The 26,605-nt window shown below is 38.3% G+C and overlaps 3 protein-coding genes across 3 annotated transcripts; 2 read left to right on the plus strand and 1 right to left on the minus strand.

The window, feature by feature from the left end:
* The first annotated feature begins 2,751 nt into the window (after positions 1 to 2,751).
* Positions 2,752 to 3,711, plus strand: LOC139154059 (olfactory receptor 14A16-like). The gene has a single exon (XM_070728490.1). The coding sequence runs from the start codon at positions 2,752 to 2,754 to the stop codon at positions 3,709 to 3,711; it is 960 nt and encodes a 319-aa protein (XP_070584591.1).
* Positions 3,712 to 9,838: 6,127 nt separating this feature from the next.
* On the minus strand, positions 9,839 to 10,750 carry LOC139154060 (olfactory receptor 14J1-like). The gene has a single exon (XM_070728491.1). The coding sequence runs from the start codon at positions 10,748 to 10,750 to the stop codon at positions 9,839 to 9,841; it is 912 nt and encodes a 303-aa protein (XP_070584592.1).
* Positions 10,751 to 19,364: 8,614 nt separating this feature from the next.
* Positions 19,365 to 20,312, plus strand: LOC139154061 (olfactory receptor 5G29-like). Its single transcript, XM_070728492.1, has one exon. The coding sequence runs from the start codon at positions 19,365 to 19,367 to the stop codon at positions 20,310 to 20,312; it is 948 nt and encodes a 315-aa protein (XP_070584593.1).
* Positions 20,313 to 26,605: the final 6,293 nt, after the last annotated feature.

Here is a 26,605-nt window from a genome sequence, read left to right on the forward strand (position 1 = left end):
GGAAAGAGAAGAATGGAGAGAGAGCCGCGCGCCGGAGGCTGCCGCCGCTGCTGCCTCAACAGCAGCCACGGGAGGGGAGTCGCTGGAGCTGCCCCCGGACTTTCCACCAAGCCCAATGACGCCAGCCCACATGCCCGCCTCTCCCCGCGGCGGCGGCGGTAGTGCTGCCCAGTGCTCCGGCGTTGTCCGGGCGTCTCCCGCCACGTGCAGCCCAGCAAGCTCGCTCCGGCTGGCGGCGGCGGAGGAAGGCGAATGCGGCTTGGAAGCCGGGAGGGGGGCGGAACGTCTTTGGCCACTTAGCTCTTCCGCCGAAAGGAAAGCGTGGAGGCTGCCTCTCTCCTCCCATATTCCGCCCCCCTCCCAGCTTCCAAGCCGCATTCGCCTTCCTCCGCCGCCGCCAGCATCCAGCTCTTCCTCCGCTTCTTGCTTCTCTACAAAATGACAGCCGGGCGGAGCCTGGCGGCGGCGGAAGGAACACTCGTACCCTGAATTTGGGCAGGTTCTACTTTTTAATTTATTATTTTTGAAAAATCGCGATATAGCGTTTCGCAAAGATCGAGATGGTATTAATTGCTGAAAAATCGCGATATAGCGTTTCGCGAAGATCGAGATCGCGAAACTCGAGGGATCACTGTATTCCAAAATGCTATAAGGAGCAAATGCAATAATAAAACTTATTCTGACATATGCTACACACATTTCAAATTTATGCATATATTTTGATTAAACTGGGAGACCACCTACTTCAAAATGGAAAATAATTATTCACATTGGGAGCCAATTTCTGAAATTATAGATGAAGTAATTCATATAATCTCTTAATCAGACTCCGAAAGATCTTGATTATGATGATTTTTATATTAGGTGCAAGAAGTAGGTAGGGATGTTCTTTTCAGTTTATAAAGTATATTGTAAATCTGATCTTCTTGTAAAGGAGGTTTCCTCATGTAGTTTACCTCACAAGGCTGACAAAGATGGAATCTCTTAAAAGAAAAAATTAAAATAGAGCCCTGGACAATGAGACATACTGTAGGAGATATCTCACACATAACTTCTCACAATTCATATTGGAACATGGATAACAGAAACTGCTAATTGCTAATCATATTAACAAGATGTTTATGTTAACATTTTGCATAACTTTGATTGTGTGCTCTTATTCTATGTAATGAAGTCTTGAGGGAAAAATAAAATGATCAATATGTTTGCTAAATATACATCTTTTCTACCGATGATATATCAGTACACCTGTGCTCAACAAAAGTTGGACAGTACTTATCCAATACTGAAGCCTTATTTCAAAGTCTAAAAGGTGTTCATCCAAGCCACAAATTCTATGAAGAAAGGTAGTAAGTTGTTTTTATAGTGAACATTTAATAGAAAAGTCATATCCTGCTTATAAGAGCAAATTGTCATTTAATTAAACATTGCTGATGACTATTTGTTATCTCAATTTTGTAATGTTAACATTGAGAAGAGAATTTAACAATACCATAAACTTCTGATTTAATATATTATGTGAGTTAGGGGATGAAACAAAGGGGGACAATTTTGAGAAGCTTAGATGCAAAAAATATGCTTAATTAAAATGATGAGTATTTGTGTGTAGAATGGGATTTTATATGCTTGTTAAGCAATGAAACTAATGTGTATTTTAAATGATAATATCTCTCCTTTATGCTGATATCTGAAAAACAATTACATTTATGCGGTGTAGAAATATAGAAAGTATTGGAAAATCTGATCTCTAATAGCTGAGTTAATATCTCTGACCTCATTTTTAGATCTATTTACATTTAAGGGACAATGTATGGTGGCATTTCTGTAACTCTTTCATCATTCATATGGTACTAAAATTCTTATTGCTATAATTTTTATTTGGACAAAATGGTGCACTGTAAGCAAAACATTTTCAACCAAGGTACCTCAAATGGGCTAACTTACAGAAAGTATCCAAAAATCATTCAGTTCCTGGTGTGTATGTGTGTTTGTGTGTGTGTGTGTTTGTGTGTGTGTTGGGCAGAATGAGAGAGAGGGAAATAAATGACAGACAAGGGGAAATAAAGAAGAAAAAAGAAAAAAGAAAGAAAAGAGAAATGAGAGGGGGGAGAGAGAGACCCATTTCCCACAAAAAAATCTAGGAGCCACAAAAGCTGGAGGTCATGTGACTGGGTGGAAGTGACATTGATTTGACCATGCCCACCCAGGTTTTGCGACTCCCATTATTTTCTTTTTTGTGGGAAACAGATCGAAAAAACTCTTTGAGCATTTAAGGTTGCAGACCTCTGATATAGCCTAAAAGTAAATTGCTTGCAAGAGAGGATTTTTTAAAATATTTAATATTTATTCCTGATATCATTTTCTACATAATACTTTAAAGACAAACTGTCAGCCATATAAAAAACATGAGTAAATGAAGTAAAGTGGGAGGAAGAAGCTCAAATCAGGTATCAGAATACTTTAAATAATGAGTCTTTTATCTTTCCCAAAAACTATTCTGCTACTGTCTGTCTGCCTCTGTCACTATATCTCTTTGTGAGTATGTGAGGGAGTGCAGGTGCATCTTACACACACTTATGCAATTAGAGGGTGTCCACTATTCATCATTGTAACATTTTTAATATGTGCATATTTCTAACTTTGAAATATGTTGTCTTTCTTCAATCAAGGGACATTCAAAACACACATACATAGTTTTTCTCTAATAACATCTTCTTTCTGTGCTTTTTGCAGTTATGTCATAAGTTAAATATGGAGAATCAAACTACTGTTCCTTACTTTCTGCTTCTGGAATTCTCACAAAATCGCCATCTGCAGCTTCTATATTTCTTCTTATTCTTCATATTATACCTGGCAACAGCAACGACAAATCTTCTCATCATTTTTGCAGTAGTTTTTCACCATTGTCTACACAATCCCATGTATTTCTTTCTAATGAATTTGGCTGTGCAAGACCTGGGCATTGTTTCAGTCATTATCCCCAAATCCATGACAAATTCTCTCATGGACACCAGACACATTTCTTACTTTGGTTGTGTTACTCAAGTGTTTCTCTTTGTCTCCTTTGAAACTTCTGATTTCTTTTTTCTGACAGTCATGGCATATGATAGGTATGTTGCCATTTGCCACCCACTGCATTATGAGATGGTGATGAATTGGAAAGCCTGCACCAAAATAGTGATTTTGGTGGGGCTTACTAGTGTACTCTATGGAATGTTGCACACTACTGGCACTTTTTCCATGCCTTTCTGTTCTAATGTTGTCAGCCAGTTTTTCTGTGAAATTCCACACTTGCTAAAGCTATCTTGCTCTGGATTCAATCTAGTTGAAAATGGGGTTCTTGTGGCCGGTTTCACAGGAGCATTAGGTTGTTTTATTTTGATCACTGTTTCTTATGTCATGATCTTCAAGGCAGTGTTGAGAATCCCTTCTGTGAAAGGAAGGCAGAAGGCCTTTTCCACTTGTCTTCCCCACCTTATAATATTTTCTATGCTTTTGGTAACTTCATGCATGGCCTACCTGAAATCCCCTTCTAAAAGCCCCTCTTACTTAGATTTAACATTTACTGTCCTATATTCCTTACTTCCACCTCTGCTCAATCCAATCATCTATAGCATGAAAAATAAGAATATTAAACTTGTCCTGTTTAAACTATGGAAATCCTTTACATTTTTCTTTACCTTTTTTAAAAAATTGATTGCTTTGCATTGAATGTTCTTTTTCTTTGCCTTCAGTTTTCACTAGAAGAAAATGTAATTGAAATGGGAAATATCTGGGGATATAGATAGAGCTTCATCATGTCCTTCCGGATCAATGGTAGCACTTGAGAAATTAGTAAACTACAATTCCATATCCTGAGTCCTTATCAATCCAATCAGGCAGAGATCAATAGGGAAAGATAGTAGATAGATAGATAGATAGATAGATAGATAGATAGATAGATAGATAGATAGATAGATAGATAGATAGATAAATAGACAGACAGACAGACAGACAGACAGACAGACAGACAGACAGACAGACAGACAGACAGACAGACAGACAGATAGAAAGAATTCTTTATTGGCCAAGTGTGATTGGACACACAAAGAATTTGTCTTGGTGCGTATGCTCTTAGGGGTCAAATAAGCAATAAGGAAACAATCAATATTAATAAAAAATCTTAAGGATTCAAACAATAAGTTAGTCATACAGTCATAAGTGGGAGGAAATGGTGATAGGAATGATGAGAAAAAACTAGTAGAACTAGCAGTGCAGACTTAGTAAATAGTTTGACAGTGTTGAGGGAAATATTTATTTAGCAAAGTGATGGCGTTCGGGGGGAAACTGTTCCTGTGTCTAGTTGTCTTGGTGTCTGTAGTTGTCTGTAGTGACATTTTGAGGGTAGGAGTTGAAACAGTTTATGTCCAGGATGTGAGGAGTCAGTAAATATTTTCAGCGCCCTCTTTTTGATGTGCAGTATACAGGTCCTCAATGGAAGGCAGGTTGACAGCAATTGTTTTTTCTGCAGTTCTGATTATCCTCTGAAGTCTGTGTTGGTCTTATTGAGTTGCAGAACCAAACCAAACAGTTATAGAGGTGCAGATGACAGACACAATGATTCCTCTGTAGAACTGTATCAGCAGCTCCTTGGGCAGTTTGAGCTTCCTGATGATTAAGAAGAGCTAGAAGGACATGTAAAATTGATTATTTTTGAGATGAGATATATATTTACATAACAGAGAGCATTTAAAAAGGCAAGTAGGTGCATAAATTTGTCTAAATTTCATTTAATAACATTATTACACTCATCCAGTTTAGTTCTGATATAGTTTTTTAAAAATTCTACAGAACCTAAATAATATGTTATCCAGATTTGTGTTTGTGTGCAGTTCATTCCATTTAGGATTTAGTATTTTTTCTCTCTAGTACTGATTATTATTGCTGTTTCTCACATTCTCCAACACTAGGTAGGATCTAAGCCAGGGATGTCAAACTCAAGGAACAGGGGCTGAAATTGGCCCTCCAGGTGCTTAAATCTGGCCCACATGGTTACCCTGGAAACAGCAAAGGACCAACCCACAGTTTCTCTGTCAGTGAAAACAGAAAACATGAGGGTTGTGGGCAGCCATCCTAAACTTTACTAGCAGAGGGTTGCAGGAGCTTGCCCCAGCCAAAAATGGAGCTCAGGAGCCAGTTTTTACTGGCAGAGTGCTCGGACTTCCATAGGCACCCCCAACCTAAATGACCTTGAGCTGGTCATGGCTACCCCATCCCCCAAGGTCAAACACAAACCTGATGCAGTCCTCAATAAAATCGAGTTTGACCAGTGAAGGGTTACCAAAATTTTTACTACCACACTGTGGGTATGGCTTATGCAGGATGCCCTGCATTTTTTTTAAACATCATTTAGTGAAAATTGGGTGCTCTGGGGTGGAGCTCTATTTTTGCTACCCCACTGCATTCCACCACCACCACCACCACCACCCCTGTCCAGGCAGTAGTCCACCCCTGAGTTTGACACACCTGATCTAAACTAGTAATGTACTTTTATGAACAGAACTGAATAAAATTTACATGAACTGTTTTGGAATAATTAGGTGCAATGTACTGTTCCTATAAGATAGTGGAAGATTGTCTTAAAACTATGGAATCATGAATTATTTTGGTCTTCAAACTTATTTTACAGAAAACAATTAATTAAGACCTTCCCGGGGAGGCCATACAGTGAATCAAGCAGTGAATACAGTGAATCATAACCATACAGTGAATCAAGCAGTCTTCTTGTGGGAGGGTTGTTATGATGGCTAGTTATGAGGGGGGGCATGTTTAAGAACTAGCCAGGTTTCTGATTGGTTATCCTGCATATATATTTTACTGCATCTTTTTATGATTGTTGTTGTAGCTAAGCTTTTTTGAAGACTATTAAAGGTTTGTGCCTCTGAGCTGTTTCTTGAGCCCTTTATAATACTGGCAACAAGGGGAGAGGAGACCTGAAGCTCAACCTATGGAATTTCAAGTTGTGGTGGAAGAGACAATGGTATATGGATAATATCAAAGCATCTTAAATTTCCTCCCTTTGACCCACAGAGAGAGATCTGAGACTCTTGGAGTGTTTTTTGATTGCAAATGATTACACAGATCTTTCTGGGGATCACTACTTTCTGGGATTTGTGGCCCAGAAATGTTTGAGGCCACTATGGCACTTTTTGCCCCTACATCTATTCATAGCATTCCCTGGAACATTTTTATGGACAAACTTAAAAGATATTACGCACCCTTGCCTTCCTGCTGTGCTCAGTGTTATTCTTTTTATCATAGGAATCAGACCAAGAGTGAGTCCATTAACCAATATGTAGCATCCCTACATCGAGCAGCAAAGTCCTGTGAATTTACAAACTTAGACTACTTACTGGATTGTTTGAAACATAGAAACAAAGAAACATAGAAGACTGACGGTAGAAAAAGACCTCATGATCCATCTAGTCTGCCCTTATACTATTTTCTGTATTTTATCTTAGGATGGATATATGTTTATCCCAGGCATGTTTAAATTCAGTTACTGTGGATTTACCAACCACGTCTGCTGGAAGTTTGTTCCAAGGATTTACTACTCTTTCAGTAAAATAATATTTTCTCATGTTGCTTTTGATCTTTCCCCCAACTAACTTCAGATTGTGTCCCCTTGTTCTTGTGTTCACTTTCCTATTAAAAACACTTCCCTCCTGAACCTTATTTAACCCTTTAACATATTTAAATGTTTCGATCAGGTCCCCCCTTTTCCTTCTATCCTCCAGACTATACAGATTGAGTTCATTAAGTCTTTCCTGATACGTTTTATGCTTAAGGCCTTCCACCATTCTTGTAGCCAGTCTTTGAACCCGTTCAATTTTGTCAATATCTTTTTGTAGGTGAGGTCTCCAGAACTGAACACAGTATTCCAAATGTGGTCTCACCAGCGCTCTACATAGCAGTTTGGTGTTTGTGACTGTTGTCTTATTTGGTGTTTGTGACTGCCTCAAGCTGTGCACATAGCTTCATTTTCCTACTGGAATGGTATTTCCCAGGGTTCTGGCTCAGGTCCACTCCTGCCCTTTTCATAGATAAAAATCTCAAATTCAGAGATCTGATTCTTAGCAGCTCAACCACAAACTCCTGAGTATGGCGGCAGAAAGGTGTGATTCATATCTATGAATTTTAATCTTAGATCAACTAGTTCTTTATAAAAGGCAAAATATATAACTTCCACCTGTTGTTGTTGTGGAAATAGTTAGTGGGGGAAGCCGCAATATCCCCATGCTAAGTTATAAAGGGAGGCAGATTGTGATCAGAAAAGTCCAAATTGTGATCAAGGGATCATGAAGGAGAACTGCAGCAGCCATAACTTTGTAAAGGAATAAATCCTTTCATTTATTCTATCATAATTTTGAATTGACATTAGATGCATGTACCATGCTGCCTTGATTGCATCAGCGGAATCCCACCCGGCCGCTCTGTTTAGGGTGACCCGCTCCCTTCTAAATCAGTGGGGAGTTGGGGAGCCCTTGCAGGGTAGTGCTGAGGAATTTATCCCATTTTTCGCTGATAAAGTCGCTCGGATCCGGGCTGATCTTGACTCCAATTGCATAGCACTATCGACTGACAATAAGTCAGTCAAGGTGACTGGGGCTAAATGTTTTTGTCCATCCATCTGGGAGGAGTTTGATTTGGTGACACCTGATGAAGTGGACAAGGCCATTGGAGCTGTGAGTTCCGCCACCTGTCTACTGGATCCGTGTCCCTCTTGGTTGGTTTCAGCCAGCCAAGAGGTGACACGGAGCTGGGCCCAGGAGATTGCCTCCTTGGGGAGGGGGTCCTTTCCGGCCCTTTATAAGGAGGCACTTGTGCGCCCCCTCCTCAAGAAGCCTTCCCTGGACCCAGCTGTGTTTAATAACTACCGTCCAGTCTCCAACCTTCCCTTTATGGGGAAGGTTGTTGAGAAGGTGGTGGCGTTCCAACTCCAGTGGTCCTTGGAAGAAGCCGATTATCTAGGTCTTCAGCAGTCTGGATTCAGGCCCGGCTACAACATGGAAACTGCTTTGGTTGCGTTGATGGATGATCTCTGGCAGGCATGGGACAGGGACTTGTCCTCTGTCCTGGTGCTTCTTGACCTCTCAGCAGCTTTCAATACCATCAACCATGGTATCCTTCTGTGCCGGCTGGAGGTGTTGGGAGTGGGAGACACTGTTCTCCAGTGGTTCTCCTCCTACCTCTCTGGTCAGTCGCAGTCGGTGTTAGTGGGGGGTCAGAGGTCAACCTCTAGGTCTCTCCCTTGTGGGGTGCCTCAGGGGTTGGTCCTCTCCCCCCTGCTATTTAATATCTACATGAAACCGCTGGGTGAGATCATCCAAGGGCATGGGGTGAGGTATCATCAATACGCTGATGATACCCCGTTATACATCTCCACCCCATGTCCAGTTAACGAAGCAGTGGAAGTGATGTGCTGGTGCCTGGAGGCTGTTGGGGCCTGGATGGGTGTCAACAAACTCAAGCTCAACCCAGACAAGACAGAGTGGCTGTGGGTCTTGCCTCCCAAGGACAATTCCATCTGTTTGTCCATTACCCTGGGGGGGAACTACTGACCCCCTCAGAGAGTGTTTGCAACTTCGGCCTCCTCCTTGATCCACAGCTGACATTGGAACATCATCTTTCGGCTGTGGCGAGGAGAGCGTTTGCCTTGGTTCGCCTGGTGCACCAGTTGCGGCCCTATTTGGACAGGGAGTCATTGCTCACAGTCGCTCATGCCCTCATCACCTCGAAGCTCGACTACTGTAATGCTCTCTACATGGGGCTACTTTGAAATGTGTTCGGAAACTTCAGATCGTGCAGAATGCAGCTGAGAGAGAGATCATGGGCTTCCCTAAATATGCCCATGTTACACCAACACTCCGGAGCCTGCATTGGCTGACGGTCAGTTTCCAGTCACAATTTAAAGTATTGGTTATGACCTATAAAGCCCTTCATAGCATCAGACCAGAATATCTCCGGGACCGCTTTCTGCCACACGAATCCCAGCGACCAGTTAGGTCCCACAGAGTTGGCCTTCTCCGGGTCCCATCAAAAAAAATGATGAAATGCTCCTGCTCCGAGACAATACATCAAGATTTGTCTGGATATTTGAATAAATTTATTATTGCAAGCAAACAGATCTTTGATACTGTTTGCAAAAACAATTCTTTTTAATAATAATAATTATTATTATAATTTATTAGATTTGTATGTCGCCCCTCTCCGAAGACTCGGGAATGCAAAGATATAACTCAGTGTTAGAAGTGTTGCACCAAATATGCCAGTGTGATAAAGGACTTAGATGCAGTAGAAATCATACACAGGCAGGAATACTATCAGAGTCCGTCATGGATCATAGTCCTTCATTGATCTTTTTTTTTTTTAAATCAAAGAAAAAGGTGAATGGCTTTTTATGACTAATCTGATCTTTTCACTTCTATTTGGTTATCCCATATTTGCCATTTTCAAAAAGTATCCACCAGATATTCTTTATTTTCTAATTATAGTTCCATATCAACACATTGTTTCAGGATGCCAATAGTAAACTATCACCAATCAAAACAATTTATTAATCACATTTCAAAATTCTAACATTGGTACTAGAAGAGGCCCTATATTTTAAAATATTTTATTTTGATCTGATACAACAAATCAAAATTTATAATACATCAGATAAACAATTTATATTCAATGGGATATGCTTAGGTAGTCATCCTTATCTACAACTTCTTAGTCTGTTTAATTTCAGATTTAAGGTGATGACCATATTGTTGCATTAAAGGGAAATTGTGATTCTTCACTAAAATAATTGTCAACCAAACAATTTCCTAAAGGCAATTTTGACATCTTTGTTCCTCATGCTGTAGATTATTGGATTCATTAAAGAAGGCAGAACTGCATATAGTGTGGTAAACACTTTGTCTACTCTGGATGGAGAGTTAGCAGGTAGTATCAGATGAGCCAAGAGGCTACTGCCAACTAATAGGGAAACCACGATGAGGTGGGGGATGCAAGTAGAAAAGGCCTTTTCTCTTTTCTCAGTTGAGGGCATTCTCAGCACCGTGATAAAAATCCGAACATAGGACAAAATAATGAATGAAAGGCAGCCAATTTCTAAGCCTGTACTAAAGATAAGTATCCAGGTTTCACTGAGGTAAGAACCAGGACAAAAGAGCTTGATTAACTGTGGAACTTCACAGAAGAACTGATCGATTATGTTGGAGCAGAAAGGCATAGAAAATATATATCCTGTGTGAAGAGCTGCATGCAAAAATCCAACTACCCAAGCCCCTCCAGCCATCTGAATGCAACTGGACCAATTCATTATGGATGCAAAGTACAGTGGGTGACAGATAGCAATGTATCTATCATAGGCCATGACAGTGAGAAGGAAGAAATTTGACGATAAGAAAGAAAGATAGAAAAACAATTGTGTCACACATTCAGAATATGAAATCCATTTGGAGCTCATGAGGGTATTTACTATAGATTTGGGTATAATAGCGGATGTCCCACCAAGATCACCAATAGATAAATTGATTAAAAAGAAATACATTGGGGTGTGCAAACAACGATTGAACAGTATCAAAAAAATAATGAGAAGATTTCCTCCCAGGACAAAAAAATACATTATCAAAAAAATACTGCTGTATAAAATTTGAACCTCTTGATTTTCAGAAAATCCAACAAGTATAAAAACCAATATATTAGTTGTGTTCAACATGTCATTATGCTGTAGGAAGATAAAATATAAATTATATGCATACAGTATCTATTACTTTGAAAAGTTTATTTTCTCCTAAGAGCAATAATGTTTTGTAACTCTATGACAACTTTTCATTCTCTTTGTATTTTTTTATTATATGCTTAATATATATTATTTAAGAATATGTAGCTGTAAGAAATGGCTTATATCCTACTGAAATTAATGTAATTTTTGTAATGTTCAGTATAACTTTAAGATCCAATACTAACCTTACCTTTCCCCCCTTCAGTATGTATAAGTTTATTTCCCAAATTCTGAACACATCTCCTATCTCATGTTCAATGTTTATCTGCACATCACTGGTGAAGAAGTGCCATCTTAACAAGAATTTTTACAATGCAAACTAATCGCTCCTCTGATCTCTGTTAAACTGATTTTCTCAGGCCTTAGTAATCACTGCCACCGTGTGCCTAGCAAAAGAAATACAGTAACAATGTCAGCAAACATTTAAAAAATACTTGAGAGAATCAGATATACACTTTTAAAGACTTATTTTTTAACAATTTATAAGTATCAAAAGAGATGCTGCTGGAAAAAAACATGGCTTTCAGAAAAATGTTCAAATCAATAAAATGAAAAAGTAATAAAAAGTTTTTAAAAGAAAAAAGGCTTCAGGCAGCAGATTGTTTACAGTTTTATTTTTCCATAATCTGACTCAAATTGAGGCATACAAAAATGGCAGATTCATTTTCAGTTTCCTTACATGCTCTCCTTCACCTTTTACACAAGAAATAGGCAACACATTTCTTATTATAGATTTAAACTTTGTAGTTGTGATTTAGTGTACACTTGGATAGTGCACACTTACGAAACCTGGTTTTGAGCAGCAATGAATTAAACTATAATAGCTACCAGGCTGACCTTGACTCCAGATTTCCCCCCCATTTCTCATTCTTCAGCATTAAAAGACACAGTTAAAACCAAAAGAGAGGGAAAGGATTGAATTTTCTAACTGCAACATACCATATTAAAATATGTATTATATGGGTTACCTTTCATATCTATCAGAGATAGTTTAAATGGTGCAATATATGAGTCCAAGTAAATAAATACATGATTGTAATCTATATTGCCATGCTGCAAATTTCATGAGACCCACATAGAGTGATCTCAACATTTCAAACTCATTCTCATGTGGGAAGCAATACTAAGGGCATTTGTAAATAATAATCACACCAAGTAGCTGATGTAATTCTTCAACTTGATTACCAGGGGCATTGTACTTACCTACTTTGTTAGTAAAATGTACAGATGCACAGGAAAACAGTGGCTATGTGCATCATCCAGGATTGAGCAAACTTCTATATTTTAATGTCCATTACTGTTTATGAAGCATAAACACTAGATTATCTTCTATATAACCTCTGCTGTTTTTCAAAAGAATGCCCAAATTTGTCTCCATTGTTTTCATCAGGAAATGTAAACATTTATTTTTCCAGGATTATGTGGAATTTTTATGGGGAAATGCTACTAATAAATATTTTGTGTTTATTATAAACAGAAGAACCACTAATTAGCAACTAAAACAAAAAAAAGAAGAACTAGGTATCATGGAAAATCTTGGAGGACTTCTGGTTGTCTAATCTCTTCTTTGAGTAATGGAGTACTGACAAGCAGTGACATAGGTTGGATTTCTCCTTAATGTTTCTGGAGGAAAGTTGTTCCATTGATTAATTGTTCTAAGTGTCAGAAAATTCAACTTAAGTTCTAGATTGGTTCTCTCCTTGATTAGCTTCCATCCACTGCTTCTTGTCCTTTCAGGTACTTTAGAGAATAAATTTACCACCAGCTCAATGCCAGGGTGGCTGAAATAAAGCTCTCCTCATCCAGGATTGAATTATGGGGAAAGTTGTTGAGAAGATGGTGTCGCTCCAGCTCCTGCAATCCTTGGATGAAGCCAATTATCTGGGCCTTCAACAGTCAGGATTAAGGCCTGGCTACAGCACAGAAACAGCTTTGGTCATGTTGATGGATGATCTGTGGAGGGCCCGGGATAGGGGTTTATCCTCTATCCTGGTAATCCTTGACCTCTCAGCGGCTTTTGATACCATCGACCATGGTATCTTTCTGCGCTGGCTAGAGGGATTGGGAGTAGGAGGCACTGTTTTACGGTGGTTCTCCTCCTACCTTTCTGGTCAGTCACAGTTGATGTTAGCAGAGTGTCAGAGGTCAACTCCTAGTTCCCTCCCTTGTGGGGTCCCTCAGGAGTCAGTCCTCTCCCCCCTGCTGTTTAATATCTACATGAAACCTCGGGGTGAGGTCATCCAAGGGCATTGAGTGAGTTACCATCAGTATGCTTATGACACTCAGCTATACATCTCCACCCTGCATCCACTCAGTAGAGCAATGGAAGTAATGTGCCAGTGTCTGGAGGCTGTTAGAGTCTGGATGGGTGCTAACAATCTCAAGCTCAACCCTGACAAGACAGAGCAGTTGTGGGTTCTGCCTCCCAAGGATACTTCTATCTGTCCATCCATTACCCTGTGGAGGGAACTTTTGACCCCTTCAGAGAATGTACCCAACTTGGGCACCTCCTCGATCCACAGCTGACCTTAGAACATCATCTGTTGGCTGTGCCCAGGTTCACTAGGTACACCTGTTGCAGCCCTATCTGGATAGGGAATCTTTACTAACAGTCACTTATGACTTTATCATCTCAAGATTCTATTACTGCAATGCTCTCTACATGGGGCTAGTTTTGAAGAGTGTTCGGAAACTACAAATTGTGCAGAATGCAGCCACATGAATGGTCATGGGCCTGCCCACACAGACCCATATGTCTTCAACACTCTGCGGTCTGCACTAGCTGCCAATTGTTTTCTGGGCTCAATTCAAAGTGTTGGTTATGACCTATAAGGCCCTACATGGCATGGGACCAGATTACTTGCGGGACCGCCTCCTGCTGCATGAATCCTAGTGACCGATTAGGTCCCACAGAGTTGGCCTTCTACTGGTCCCATCAACTAGACAAAGCAATCAAGAAGAATGAGAATTCTATGATGTATGGCAAAAGGTATACATTTGGTGGGAAATAAAGAAAAAGGGATAACCTTGTTGTTATACTACTTTAAATATATCTGAAACTAGTAGTCTTATTGTATTAGATGGTGATTATTTACAATATAAATGTAAATTCCTTTTTTCTTCTTTTCTTATGTTCTTTATTCTAGTTTGATCTAAGTCATCATTTAAGAATTTCTAGATATGTTTTTTATAAATTTTTAGATGTGCTTTTTCTTTACTTACTGTGTTATAATTGATACTTTAACACACTGTATAGATGTTGTTAAACAACAATAAGATTTTTCCTTTTTTTTTCTTTTTTAATACAAAGATGATTTCTATCTTGAGCGGAGCGACTGTAGCTCCACTATGTGTTATATGTTATTTGTGTCATGTTTGTCTACGCAAATCAATAAAAAATATTTTTTTAAAAACCTAGATAATGTCATTTGATGGGACCTAGGGGAAGAGCCTTCTCTGTGGGGGGCCAGCCCTCTGGAATCAGCTCCCTCCCCAAGATTCATACTGCTCCCACCCTCCTCGCCTTTCATAAGAGTCTGAAGATTTATTTATGCCGCCAGACATGGGGTCTTCCCCCTGGCCGACGAATATATTGTGAGCTTGCTGGGTATGAGAGTATTTTAATTGGGTTTTCAGGTTTTTTAGAATATTAACTTTAATTAATTGCATTTGGATGTATGTAAGCCGCCCCACCCTGAATCCGCATAGAGAGGTGGCATATAAATCTAATTAATAAAATAAATAAATGTCAAATAAAAATACAGGAATATAAATATATTTCACAAACTAAAAAATCACTATCACTTTAAAAAAAAAATTTTTTTAAAGTACAGAAATTGGTAAAATCTAAAACTTAAGGAAAAAACCCCCTAAATAATTAGCATAATCTAAGGCCCTATGAAAGCAGTAAAAACATTGAATTGCTAGATTTGGGATGAAACTATCTATTTGGAGATCACAGGTTGCCATTTATGATGTTCTACTGATGGTATCTGTCTGAACTCTTATGCCAGTTGCCTGTAGATAAAAGGCAGCCATGGTAACTTCAGGTTTCTATTACATAACTGAAGAAGGAAAGCTTTGCAGAATAAGTTCATAAACCTCACCCTTTAAAATTTAAATATTCTTAATTTTTTCATTCTTTTAATAAGCTTATGAGAGTTTGATAATGTATATTTATTATTTTATGTCTATATAAATTCTAATTTATGATTCTTGTATAATATCTTGTTATGTTTAAAAATATTATTGGTTAACTGAGCTGAGGTGGCACAGTGGGTAGAGTGCAGTACTGCAGGCCACTAAAGCTGACTGCTAGATCTGCAGGTCAGCAGTTCAAATCTCATCACCAGCTCAAAGTTGACTCAGCCTTCCATCCTTCCAAGGTAGGTAAAATGAGGATCCAGATTGTGGAGGCAATATTCTGGCTCTGTTAAAAAGTGCTATTGCTAACATGTTGTAAGACACCATAAGTCTAAGGAGAAGGGCGGCATTAAAAAATTAAAATGAATGAATGAATGAATGAATGAGTGAGTGAGTGAGTGAGTGAGTGAGTGAGTGAATGAATAATAGATAGATAGATAGATAGATAGATAGATAGATAGATAGATAGATGATAGATAGATAGATAGATGATAGATAGATAGATAGATAGATAGATAGATAGATAGATAGATAGATAGATAGATAGATAGATAGATAGATAGATAGATATAACCTTTCCACCTTGTCAAAATAGTTGCTTTCAAAGCCATGAATTTAGACTATTACTTTGTTTCCATTCACTGTTTTCATCGGGGAACAATTATCCCAACCCAAGGATTTTTTCTCTGTTGGGAATTATTTCATGGGACCCCAGGGAATATTAACTTTGAATAACAACCATGCATAAATGTTCATATAATAGAAATTCAGTAGGAGTGCAAATAAAACTTCTCAATGATATAAGAAAGAAAGCATACACATGAATCGGCAGAATCTACTTAGGAGTTAAATTTAAAGAAACTGATATCATGAAGCAATATCTGCACTATTATAAATTATAGGGTAATTCTGATATTTCTGCATCGAAATAGCTGTCTGAATTTTATAAAATTGACCATCAGGTAAGTGAGGATTATAAATTCAGCGTTATTTAATTATTTTTAAAGATCTATTTTCTAAAATATTACACAATCCAACATTATCAGCTTGGGAGTTTCATGGTGGAAGAGAGAAAAAAAAATAGGATCTTTATTTTTCAGATTTGATCATATTAATAATTTATTTTTCTTTCAAAATATTTTAATGTAACCAGAGTGGAGATTAAAGCAAGAAGAACATCATTATTTCAGAAGTCTATTTAGAGAAAAATCCTTTCTCAGATCACCAAAGAAAGGATTCTGAAATATAATTTCAGAAAATTAAAAATATACATATTGTACATATAAAAATACACATCATTGGCTACAATGGACTGTTTTCCAGTGAATGTATTGAACCAGTTTTATTTTAGAGGTAACAAATAGTAGAAGGTGTGCACAACACCAGAAATAAAATGTTCTCCAAAACATTCATGATTTGGCAACACTTGTGCAGCTTGATTTTCAGTCACAATACAGATTGCCCAGCATCACAAATTTCAGCTTTTTCAATTCTTCAGCTAACCTTTAACAGGAGAATTCATCTAAGAACAAACTTTCACACCAGTTGGAATCAATGTGGCTAATGTGATCTGTTCTAGGTAAGGTGTAGATCAGAGATTCTTAACCTTTTCTAATAAATTATTATTATTATTATTATTATTATTATTATTATTATTATTATTATTATTATTATTATTATGTCAATACAACACAGCAAACAAGATCACTATGCTGGATTTTGTATTTCATCACCAATTGGGCACTTCCCAAGCACCTAGGACTGCGTGATGTAGTGGCGAATTATGTTTGCCGATCCCAATAAAGTGGCCTTTTGCAATTGACAGATGGAGATTTTGTCAATTCCAATGGTTTTCAAATGTCTGCTGAGATCCTTTGGCACTGCGCCCAATGTGCCAAGTACCACTGGGATCACTTTCACTGGCTTATGCCAGAGTCGTTGCAGCTCGATTTTTAGATCTTCATATTTCACTAATTTCACTAATTTCTCTAGCTGCTTCTCCTCAATTCTGCTGTCTCCTGGGATTGCGATGTCAATGATCCATGCTTTCTTTTTCTCCACAATGTCTGGTGTGTTATGCTTCAGAATTCGGTCAGTCTGAAGTCGGAAGTCCCACAGTAGTTTTGCTTGCTCATTTTCAACCACTTTTTCAGGCTTATGATCCCACCAGTTCTTTGCCACTGGTACATGGTAGTTCCGGCACAAGTTCCAGTGGATCATCTGTGCCATAGCATCATGTTTATGCTTGTAGTCAGTCTGTATGATCTTTTTGCAGCAGCTGAGTATGTATGTGATCGATGGTTTCACCTGTTTCTTTGCAGAGTCTGCACTTTGGATCGTCTGTTGATTTTTCAATTCTGGCCTTGACAGCATTTGTTCTAATGGCCTATTCTTGTGCCGCCAGTATTAGTCCTTCTGTTTCCTTTTTGAGTGTTCCATTTGTAAGACATGACCAGGTCTTGTCTTTATCCACTTTACCTTCAATCTTCTCCAAGTTGTTCCACCAACTGTCCATATGACATTGAGTTACAGTTTTTCTATACTGGTCCTTGGTTTGCTTCACCTTGAGAAGCTTCCTATTGTTGACCTCCATCAACGCTGACTCTTTGCTCTCCTTCACATAGTCAGCTAATGCATGCTTCTCTTCTTCCATTGTCTGCTTCACTTGCAACAGTCCTCTGCCGCCTATTTTCCTTGGTAAATACAGCCTGTCAACTTCACTGCAAGGGTGTAGTGCATGATGGATCGTCATTAATTTTCTGGCTTTCCTGTCCAGGTTGTCCAGCTCTGCTTGAGTCCAGCTCCCTATACCAGCTGTGTATCTAATGACAGGTATGCCCCAAGTATTTATAGCCTTGATAGTGTTGCCACCATTCAGTTTGCTCTTCAAAAATTTTCTGGTCCTCTGGATGTACTTTTTGCTGATCACAGTTTTCACATGACCATGCTTGATATTATCCAGTTGCAAGATGCCCAAGTATCTGTAGGCTTCTGGCTCGTGGCACTTGATGGTTTGACCATTTGGTATTTCAATGTCCTCACTTTCAGTGATTTTCCCCTTTTTTCAGTGCCACTGTGTCACATTTATCCAAGCCAAACTCCATGCTGATGTCATTGCTAAAGATTCGCACAGTGTTGGTTAGTGACTGTATCTCAGTTTCTGATTTTCCATACAACTTCAGGTCATCCATGTGCAGCAGGTGTGAAATTTTTGATGAATTCCTATCAGTTTGGTAGCCTAGGTTTGTTTTCTGTAGGATGAGTGACAGCGGGATTATAGCGATGATGAATAGCAATGGGGACAAAGATTCCCCCTGGAAGATGCCCCTTCTGATGTTGATCAATCCATAGCTTTCATTCCAAACAAAAAGCTCAGTCTTCCAATATTCCATCACCTTTTCTATGAATTTCCTGATGTTTTCATTGACTCCAATGACTTCCAGGCATTTGTTTTCCCATCATCATCATCATCATCATCATCATCATCAATTAGACTTGAATGCCACCCCTCTCCAATGACCCTGGGTATAATTAGTTATGAATAGAGATACAAGAACAATAACATTATCATAATATATATATATATATATATATATATATATATATATATATATATATATGTAGATTGTTCTGAGTTCGGGTTTTGCCCTGTGTAATGTTTTGCATGTCTATGCGACGTTTCGGCGAAATCACATTCACCATCATCAGGCTGGAGTTCCAATCTTTGTGTTTTTGCAAATGAATATTAGCAACTGACATTTCTTCTTAGCATGTAGTGTGGGGGTGGAGATTTGCTTTGAATGTATATATATATTTGAATGTAATATATATATATATTAATCACATAGTAATAGTATGATTAGCTTATCCATCTTTAAAAGTTTTCAATGTATAATTAATTAGCTTATTAATCTTTTTAGTTTCTAACCTCTGTTTCTGTTAGTTAGCCATTTGTAAATAAGTCCTATGTTAAAAAGTTATATTATCTTCAGGATCACTATAAGATATCTTAAACTGGGAATAAGTTTGATTGTAGCCTCCTTTAGTAAAAGGAGTCCTATGCTCACAGTTAGTAACTGGGCATTGTTGATCAAGAATATAAGAAACCATCCCCCTAAATAGTTTAAAGTCTATCATTCTTGGCAAAAATCCTCAATAGTTGCAATGTTCTAGTGGAAATTAGCCAGTGGCCACCCACTCACTACAGCTGACTTTTTATCCTGATCTAGGTTTGCTACTTCTGAAATTGCTGTAAAAGGAAGAAATCACACAAAGTGGATTTATAAAATCACTATGGATTGTGATACTTTAACTGATGGCACTTTTTGGAATTACCAGCATTGACTGATTAAACACATAAGAAATCTTCAATCCCCTCCCCCAAGTTTCAGTAAGATGGTTAAAGATGGACACCAGACCAACAGAAAACCAGAGCCAGACAAGTGCTACAGGATTTCTCTTGATGGGTTTCTCCATTGACCCAAACAACCAGAATCTTCTTTTTGTCATAGGGTTGTTTATTTATTTGTTAACATTAGGAGGGAATCTAGCAATCATTACATTGATCATTATAGATCAGCATCTTCAAACTCCTATGTACTTTCTCCTTGGCAATCTCTCTTTTGTGGAGATCTGCTGCACTTCCACTACTGCCCCTAAAGTGCTATGGAACCTCTTGTCAGGCGATAAGACCATCTCCTACATAGGTTGTGCACTACAATTGTATTTCTTTGGTACTTTTGGAAGCACAGAATGTCTTCTTCTCTCAGCTATGGCATATGATCGTTATGTAGCTGTTTGTCACCCTTTGCACTACACTCTGATCATTAATCAAACAGTACGTCGATATTTGTTGGCCACCTCCTGGATTATTGGCCACTTCAATTCCACTGTTAATACAGCTATGGTCTTTTCCCTACATTTCTGCCATTCTAATAAAATCAATCACTTTTTCTGTGACATTCCTCCTTTACTACACTTATCTTGTTCTGATATCTTTGTCAGCCAGATGGTGACCTTCACCATCTCTGGTGGTATTATGATTGTGTCATTTGGTCTAACCCTTCTTTCCTATGTTTTCATTGTTTCCTCTGTCATCAAAATCCAAACTGCTCATGGGAGGATGAAGGCATTTTCCACCTGTGGATCACATCTGACTGTGGTGAGCATCTTTTTTGGCACTCTGATGTACACCTACATAAGGCCTTCTTCTGCTCACTCCACAAAAGAAGACCCTCTAATTTCAGTTCTATACACTACCATTATACCATTGCTCAATCCCTTGATCTACAGCTTCCGAAACAAGGAAGTACAAGGGGCTCTTTATAAAATTCTTGGAAAGAGGAGATCATAAATGTAGGTTTAAAATTTTGCAAATTTTATATGATTTCCTTACAAAATCATAAAAATAATTGAAGGAAAATCACTGAATATTTTTCTCTCTGATTATTTTGTAATAGTGTAATATAACTAATAATGGAATTAGCTTCTGCATTTTGTGACAATGTTTAAAAATTGTGATAGATAATACAAACATTCAACTGTTTTCTTCAGACATTTACAATTGTTTCTTAGGAATTCATAGCAAAATAACCTGGATTAACAATCTGTCATTCATTGTTCAACCTGAAAGGCAGTGCTTTTTTAAATTTATTTACTAACTTTTGGATTATAAATAGAGGCAAAGGCTATTGTTTTATTTTCCATAATTTGTAGTATAAGATCTATCCTGCTTTATATGAGTGGCTCTTCTTAACATATAGAAAATTATGAATATGTAATCCAAAAGATTGGTTTGCAAGTATTGCAACTGTTCCCAAAATATCATTTATTTATATGGTGACTATGAATGGATTTGACTGTTTCTCTTTCGAAAAGGAGATTTCTAAAGTTTGCCTTTTGGAAAGAGACACAGTAGATGAACTGTGCACCTTTCTACGCAATAGCTGTTCCATGCAATTCTGAAATGGGTACTAACTCATTGCCAGGATTTAGCCACATCCAAAATGGCACCTGTTTGGTGTGGCACAAAACAGCTTCTGTACAGGAAGGTTTCTTGCAGCATAGACTGCTTCTCTTTATGAAAGACCATCTTCAAAAGAGGTAAACAGTGCAAGACGTGATGGCATGGGAGAGGGCCAAGTGTTTGCGTGTGTGTGCATGGCAGGAAATAGGTCCAAGAGCTGTGGAAACCCAGCCTGGTCAAAAAGACCAAGGGATCCAGCAGGGCAGGATGAAGACATTATACTGATCCCCATAACAAGATACAACAAACGTGAAGTAAAGTAAAACTTTGTCAAAAATTTTAACAATGGAGATGTAACCAATCCTATTTTAAAAAAATAAATTTTATTAATTTTCTATTATTTGCATTTCTTGGTCCTTAATAAGAATTGTGTTGTCTGAGTATTAAATTTCCTTAACAATACAAATGGCATTCTTACGCCCCACCCCTTTTTTCCAACCTCTGGTAAAATACATTCCAAGTGTGATAATAATCTGTCTTCTTTATGCTTGATTTTCAATGTAAGTTCTGCAATCTAACATTTTCTTAATTATCTGTTCATCTTTAGATGTTGAATATTGTGCAAAGATAATCCTCGCTGCTGTTAAGTAATACTAAATACATACTTCTCTTATCATTTTTTTCTGATATCATTCCTAATAAAAACAGTTCAGTTTTAAAAATCTACATGTTTCCTATTATCTTGTCTAGCAACCTATGCATTTTTGTCCCCCTTTTTTTAGCACAAGTCCACCGTATATGATAAAAAGTGTTTGCTTTATTTATTTTGATTATATTTCCAACATTTGCTAGACATATTTATTTTATTCATTTATTTATTCAATTTTTATGCCACCCTTCTCCTTAGACTCAGGGTGGCTTACAACATGTTATCAATAGCACTTTTTATTTAATTTTATTTTTTTAAAAAAATAGTCTTTATTAATTATTTACACTGAAAAGAAGGCAAGACAAATACAATACAGGGGAAGAAAAAAAAGAACAAAAAACAGCAATACACACACAATAGGAAGAAAAAAAAGGCAAAACAAAGATAAAACAAACATACATTTGCCAACCTGCAAGTTGGCCTTGTGGTTACAGCTTTCACTATTGTTTGGAGCATTAAAATATAGAATATCTTTCTCTCTCTTTTTAAATTTATTCCTCCATCTAATTATAATATTAAGGATAATGTCACCATAAATGCTGTTTCCTAATTAGGGATTTATCTAAGGGGAGAGGAAGGGAGAAAGTTTAACTAGTATTGTGAAAATAAAGCATGAGTTTGCTTGATGTATTCTGAAACTATACTCCATACCAATAGTTTATAGAATATTATTACAAAATAAAGTTTAATTACTCATATTCATTATTGAATACATATATGTCAGAATATATTATTATACTATCCCCATGCTTCCTGTGGATAAACTAAAAGAAAGATAACATTCACTATAAAAATGCTCAGTTTATCACTTTAGAATAATTCTACTTAAATTATATTGATCTATCCAGAAATTTAACTTGGAAGAAAATAAGGCATTTCTGATCTATATCTCTCTCAGTTTTATTGTATTTTGTTAAATTATGTCTTGACTGGTAAATGAAAATAAATAAACTTTACTAACTGATTAATCAATGGAAATAAACTTTATCAACTGTTTCTCTTTATCAACCACATGTTTCTCTAACTGAAGCATCAAAGTGTCTTGCTGTTTTTAAAGTAGACGTTTTTGCAATATTGTCTTTATTGCAACCCTAGCAAAATATGGAAAGATTTCAGTTATATTTAGCTCTCCAGTTTTAAAGTAATGTTTCCATTTCTTTCTGATACATTTTGCCATGGATACAATGTATCACAATTTCCTTTCATATGACATTTTAATTACATATTTTGTAATTCAACTATTCAAACTAAGTATACTACAAAGAGCCTTCCAAATAAACATGGATGAGAATGAGGTAGGTCTTTATTTCAAATTTTAGTCCTATTTAAACCACTGGCTTTACTCTAGGGACATATTTGCAATGTCAGATTGCACTATTGGGAGTATAGGCCACCAACAGTTTTTGGACATTGGGAAGAAGCAATATTTTCTATTCACCTTCAGCCTTCTATTAATGTCCTCCTCATCCATGTATAGAAAGGAATTAATCCATTCAGAATAATTATTTATGAATCTCAGCAGATGGTTGTTGCTATCAGAGATGTTCGAATTTCCTACTCTACTTAAGCAAGGAGAGTACCATTATTCAAAAGAAAGAGTACGGCTCTTTGCAGTGTTTTTGCACTGTTCTATCCTCTGCAAGTTAAGCCTTTGCACTGAGGTGAAAAGGTAACCAAGCCTGCTGATATTCAGAGAAAAACAGAAGTGATTCTTGTATATTGCTTGATGTGTCCTGTGTCAGGCCAAGCACGCCGATGCATTCAAGAGGCAGTTGCAAAACTTTTATGTATAACACACAACAAAAAGCCATGTGTCAATGTACACAAAGTAACCTACTCACCCTCTAAGGATACCTTAAGAATTAGCTCCCAGTGTCATCTGGCTCAACACCCAAAGCCTCCATGAAAGAATGATATTATTTCAATTGCCTGGAGTTTGACAAGCAACACTTCATTTGGCCACCCTGGATTGTTGCCAGTCTCCTTGTCTGAGCTCACTAAGGCAGGCAACCTTTTCAGCAATCTTCCAAAAAAGGAAAGGTTGGACTCAGGATGGTAATTGTTCAAAAACATTAGGTCCAAATTCTTCTTTAAAGAATGGACATACCATTGACTCCTTCAAAGCTGAGAACCTCATCTTTTTTCTGAATGAAATTGAGACCACTGCATGAACCAAGCTATCATTAATCAGTAAATCAGTCCATGTAAACCAGTAAATTAGATTCATTTGGACTTCAGTAAGGCATTTGACAAAGTAGACCATAATCTACTACTAGATAAAGTAGAAAAATGAGGAATGGACAGCAACACCAATAGATGGATTCAAAACTGGCTAACCAACCACACTCAACATGTAATGCTCAATGGAACTGCATCTACATAGAGGGATGTAATGCAGCGGAGTACACCAAGGCTCTGTTTTATGTCTAGTACTCTTTAACATCTTCATCAATGACATGGATGAGGGATAGATGGGAAACGCTTCAAATTTTTAGATGATACCAAATTGGCATGAATAGCCAACACTCCAGAAGATAAACTCAAAATGCAGAATGATCTTGACATAATGAAATTCAATGGTGAATAAGGTTCTACATTTAGGAAAGAAAAACAAATTGCACAGCATTATATATGTGGTACATTGCTCCACAGTAGTAACTGTGAGAGGGATCTAGAAATCCTAGTGGACAACCATTTAAATATGAGTCAGAAGTGTGCAGCAGCTGCCAAAAAAGCCAACACAGTTCTAGGCTGCATTAACAGAGGTATTGAATCAAGATTGCACAAAGTGTTAATACCACTTTATAATGCCTTCATAAGGCCATACTTGGAATACTGCATTCAGTTTTGGTCACCACAATGCAAAAAGGATGTTGAGACTCGAGAAAGAGTACAATGAAGAGCAACAAAGATGATTAGAAGAGTGGAGGCTAAAATGTATGAAGAATGGTTGCAGGAACTGCATATGTCTAGTTTAAGGAAATGAAGGACTAGATGAGATATGATAGCAGTATTCCAATATCTTAGAGGCTGCCATAAACAAGAGGGAGTGAAGCTATTCTTCAAAGCACGTAGTTGTAGGACAAGAAACAATGGGCAGACTAATCAAGGAGAGAGAAGCCATTTAGAACTAAGAGAAATTTCCTGACAGAACAATTAATCAGTGGAACAACTTTAACTCCAGAAGTTATGAATGCTCCAACATCTGAAGTTTTTAAGAAGATGTTGGATAACCATTTGTCTGAAGTAATGTAGGGTTTCCTGTCTAAGCAGGGGGTTGAAGTAGAAGATCTCCAAGGACCCTTCCAACTCTGTTGTTGTTGTGGTTATATTATTATTATTATTATTATTATTATTATTATTATTATTATTATTATTATTATTATTATCTGGGAGCCTTAATAGTGAAATTTTAGAAAAACTTAAGAGTATTGGGATAAATCCTCAAACATGCTTTAAAAAGTGGTGCCTCATAATGGCTTAACTATTGAGGCTCAGTTTTAAACCTCATACGGGGGAGAAAGATCAGTCTTATACAGTATTTATTTGTTTGCTTGTTTATTTCATTTGTTTGCCACCCATCTCACCAGGACATGATTCTAAGCAGCTTACAATATGATATAACACAATCATCAAAATGATTCACTGGAATATTTATAAAATATGTTGATCAGAGCGATCAACCAGTGGAACAGCCTGCCAGCAGAGGTTGTGAACTCCCTGACTTTGGACATTTTCAAGAGGACTGTCATTTCCTCTTGGACTTGATGACCTGCAAGGTCCCTTTGAACATGAATGAATGAATGAATGAATGAATGAATGAATGGATGGATGGATGGATGGATGAATGAATGGACGAATGAATGAATGAATAAATAAATAAATAGGTCACATAATTTGGAGCCACTTACACACTACTATACTAGTATATGATGACATTCTAGGTTCTGAGAAAAATTCAATACATATACATTAATAAATTAAATACAGTTGAACTAAAAAACCTGACTGGTATGATTTTGCAATGTTGTATATAGAATAATACCAAATATTTGGAGATAAGAAAGAAAGCAGTATGCTAGAAATCAAAACATCAACTTTTAAAACCATCAGTATTCAAAAGATCTATTCACATTATGTGTGTCTATGTCAGCGTTTCCCAACCGGTGTGCCGCGGCACACTAGTGTGCCGCGAGACACAGCCAGGTGTGCCGCGACAGCGACAGCTGGGCGGGGAGCTGCCGGTGCCTCCGACCTCCCGGCTCCTGCCCGATGCCGCGGTTTCTGGCGCTCTCCTGCTGCGCCCAAAGAAGAAAGGCAGGAAGAAAGAGAGCTTCATTCTTCCTGCCTTTTTCCCGCCTTCAATGGCGTCGGCGGCAAGTGTCCTTTGGGGCCCGGTGGGAGGGCACTGGCAGCGGAAACAGGCTGCCGGCTGCAGCGGCCCCGGGCACCGTTCCCTGTAGGCTGCGCACGCCAACGCACCCCAAAATGCCCCCCCCCCCGCACCCTTTTCCAGGGGCGCACAGGGAGCCGCGGCCACCCGCCCGCCTGCCCGATTTCCCTCCGCGCGGCTGGGGACGTGGATCCACCGCCCTCGCCAGCCCGATCTCCCTCCACCCGAGTGGGGAGGTGGATTCGCTGCCCCTGCCAGCCCAATTTCCCTCCAGTGGCTGGGGACGCGGATCCACCGCCCTCGCCAGCCCGATCTCCCTCCACCCGAGTGGGGAGGTGGATTCGCCGCCCCCGCCAGCCCGATTTCCCTCCAGTGGCTGATCTCCCTCCGTGTGTGGGGGGGGGGGACGAACCAACGACCGGGGGCTGTCCGTCCGTGTTGGGTGGTGCAGGGCAGGCACAGGCAGCCCCAGGGGAGAACAAGGGAGGGAGAGAAAGGAAAGAGAGAGAAAGAAAGGGAGGGAGAGAAAATTGAATGAAGGAGGGAGAGAAAGAAAGAGTAAGAAGTAGAAAGGATAGA

Source organism: Erythrolamprus reginae, chromosome Z, assembly GCF_031021105.1.
Source record: "Erythrolamprus reginae isolate rEryReg1 chromosome Z, rEryReg1.hap1, whole genome shotgun sequence".
NCBI lineage: Eukaryota > Metazoa > Chordata > Lepidosauria > Squamata > Dipsadidae > Erythrolamprus > Erythrolamprus reginae.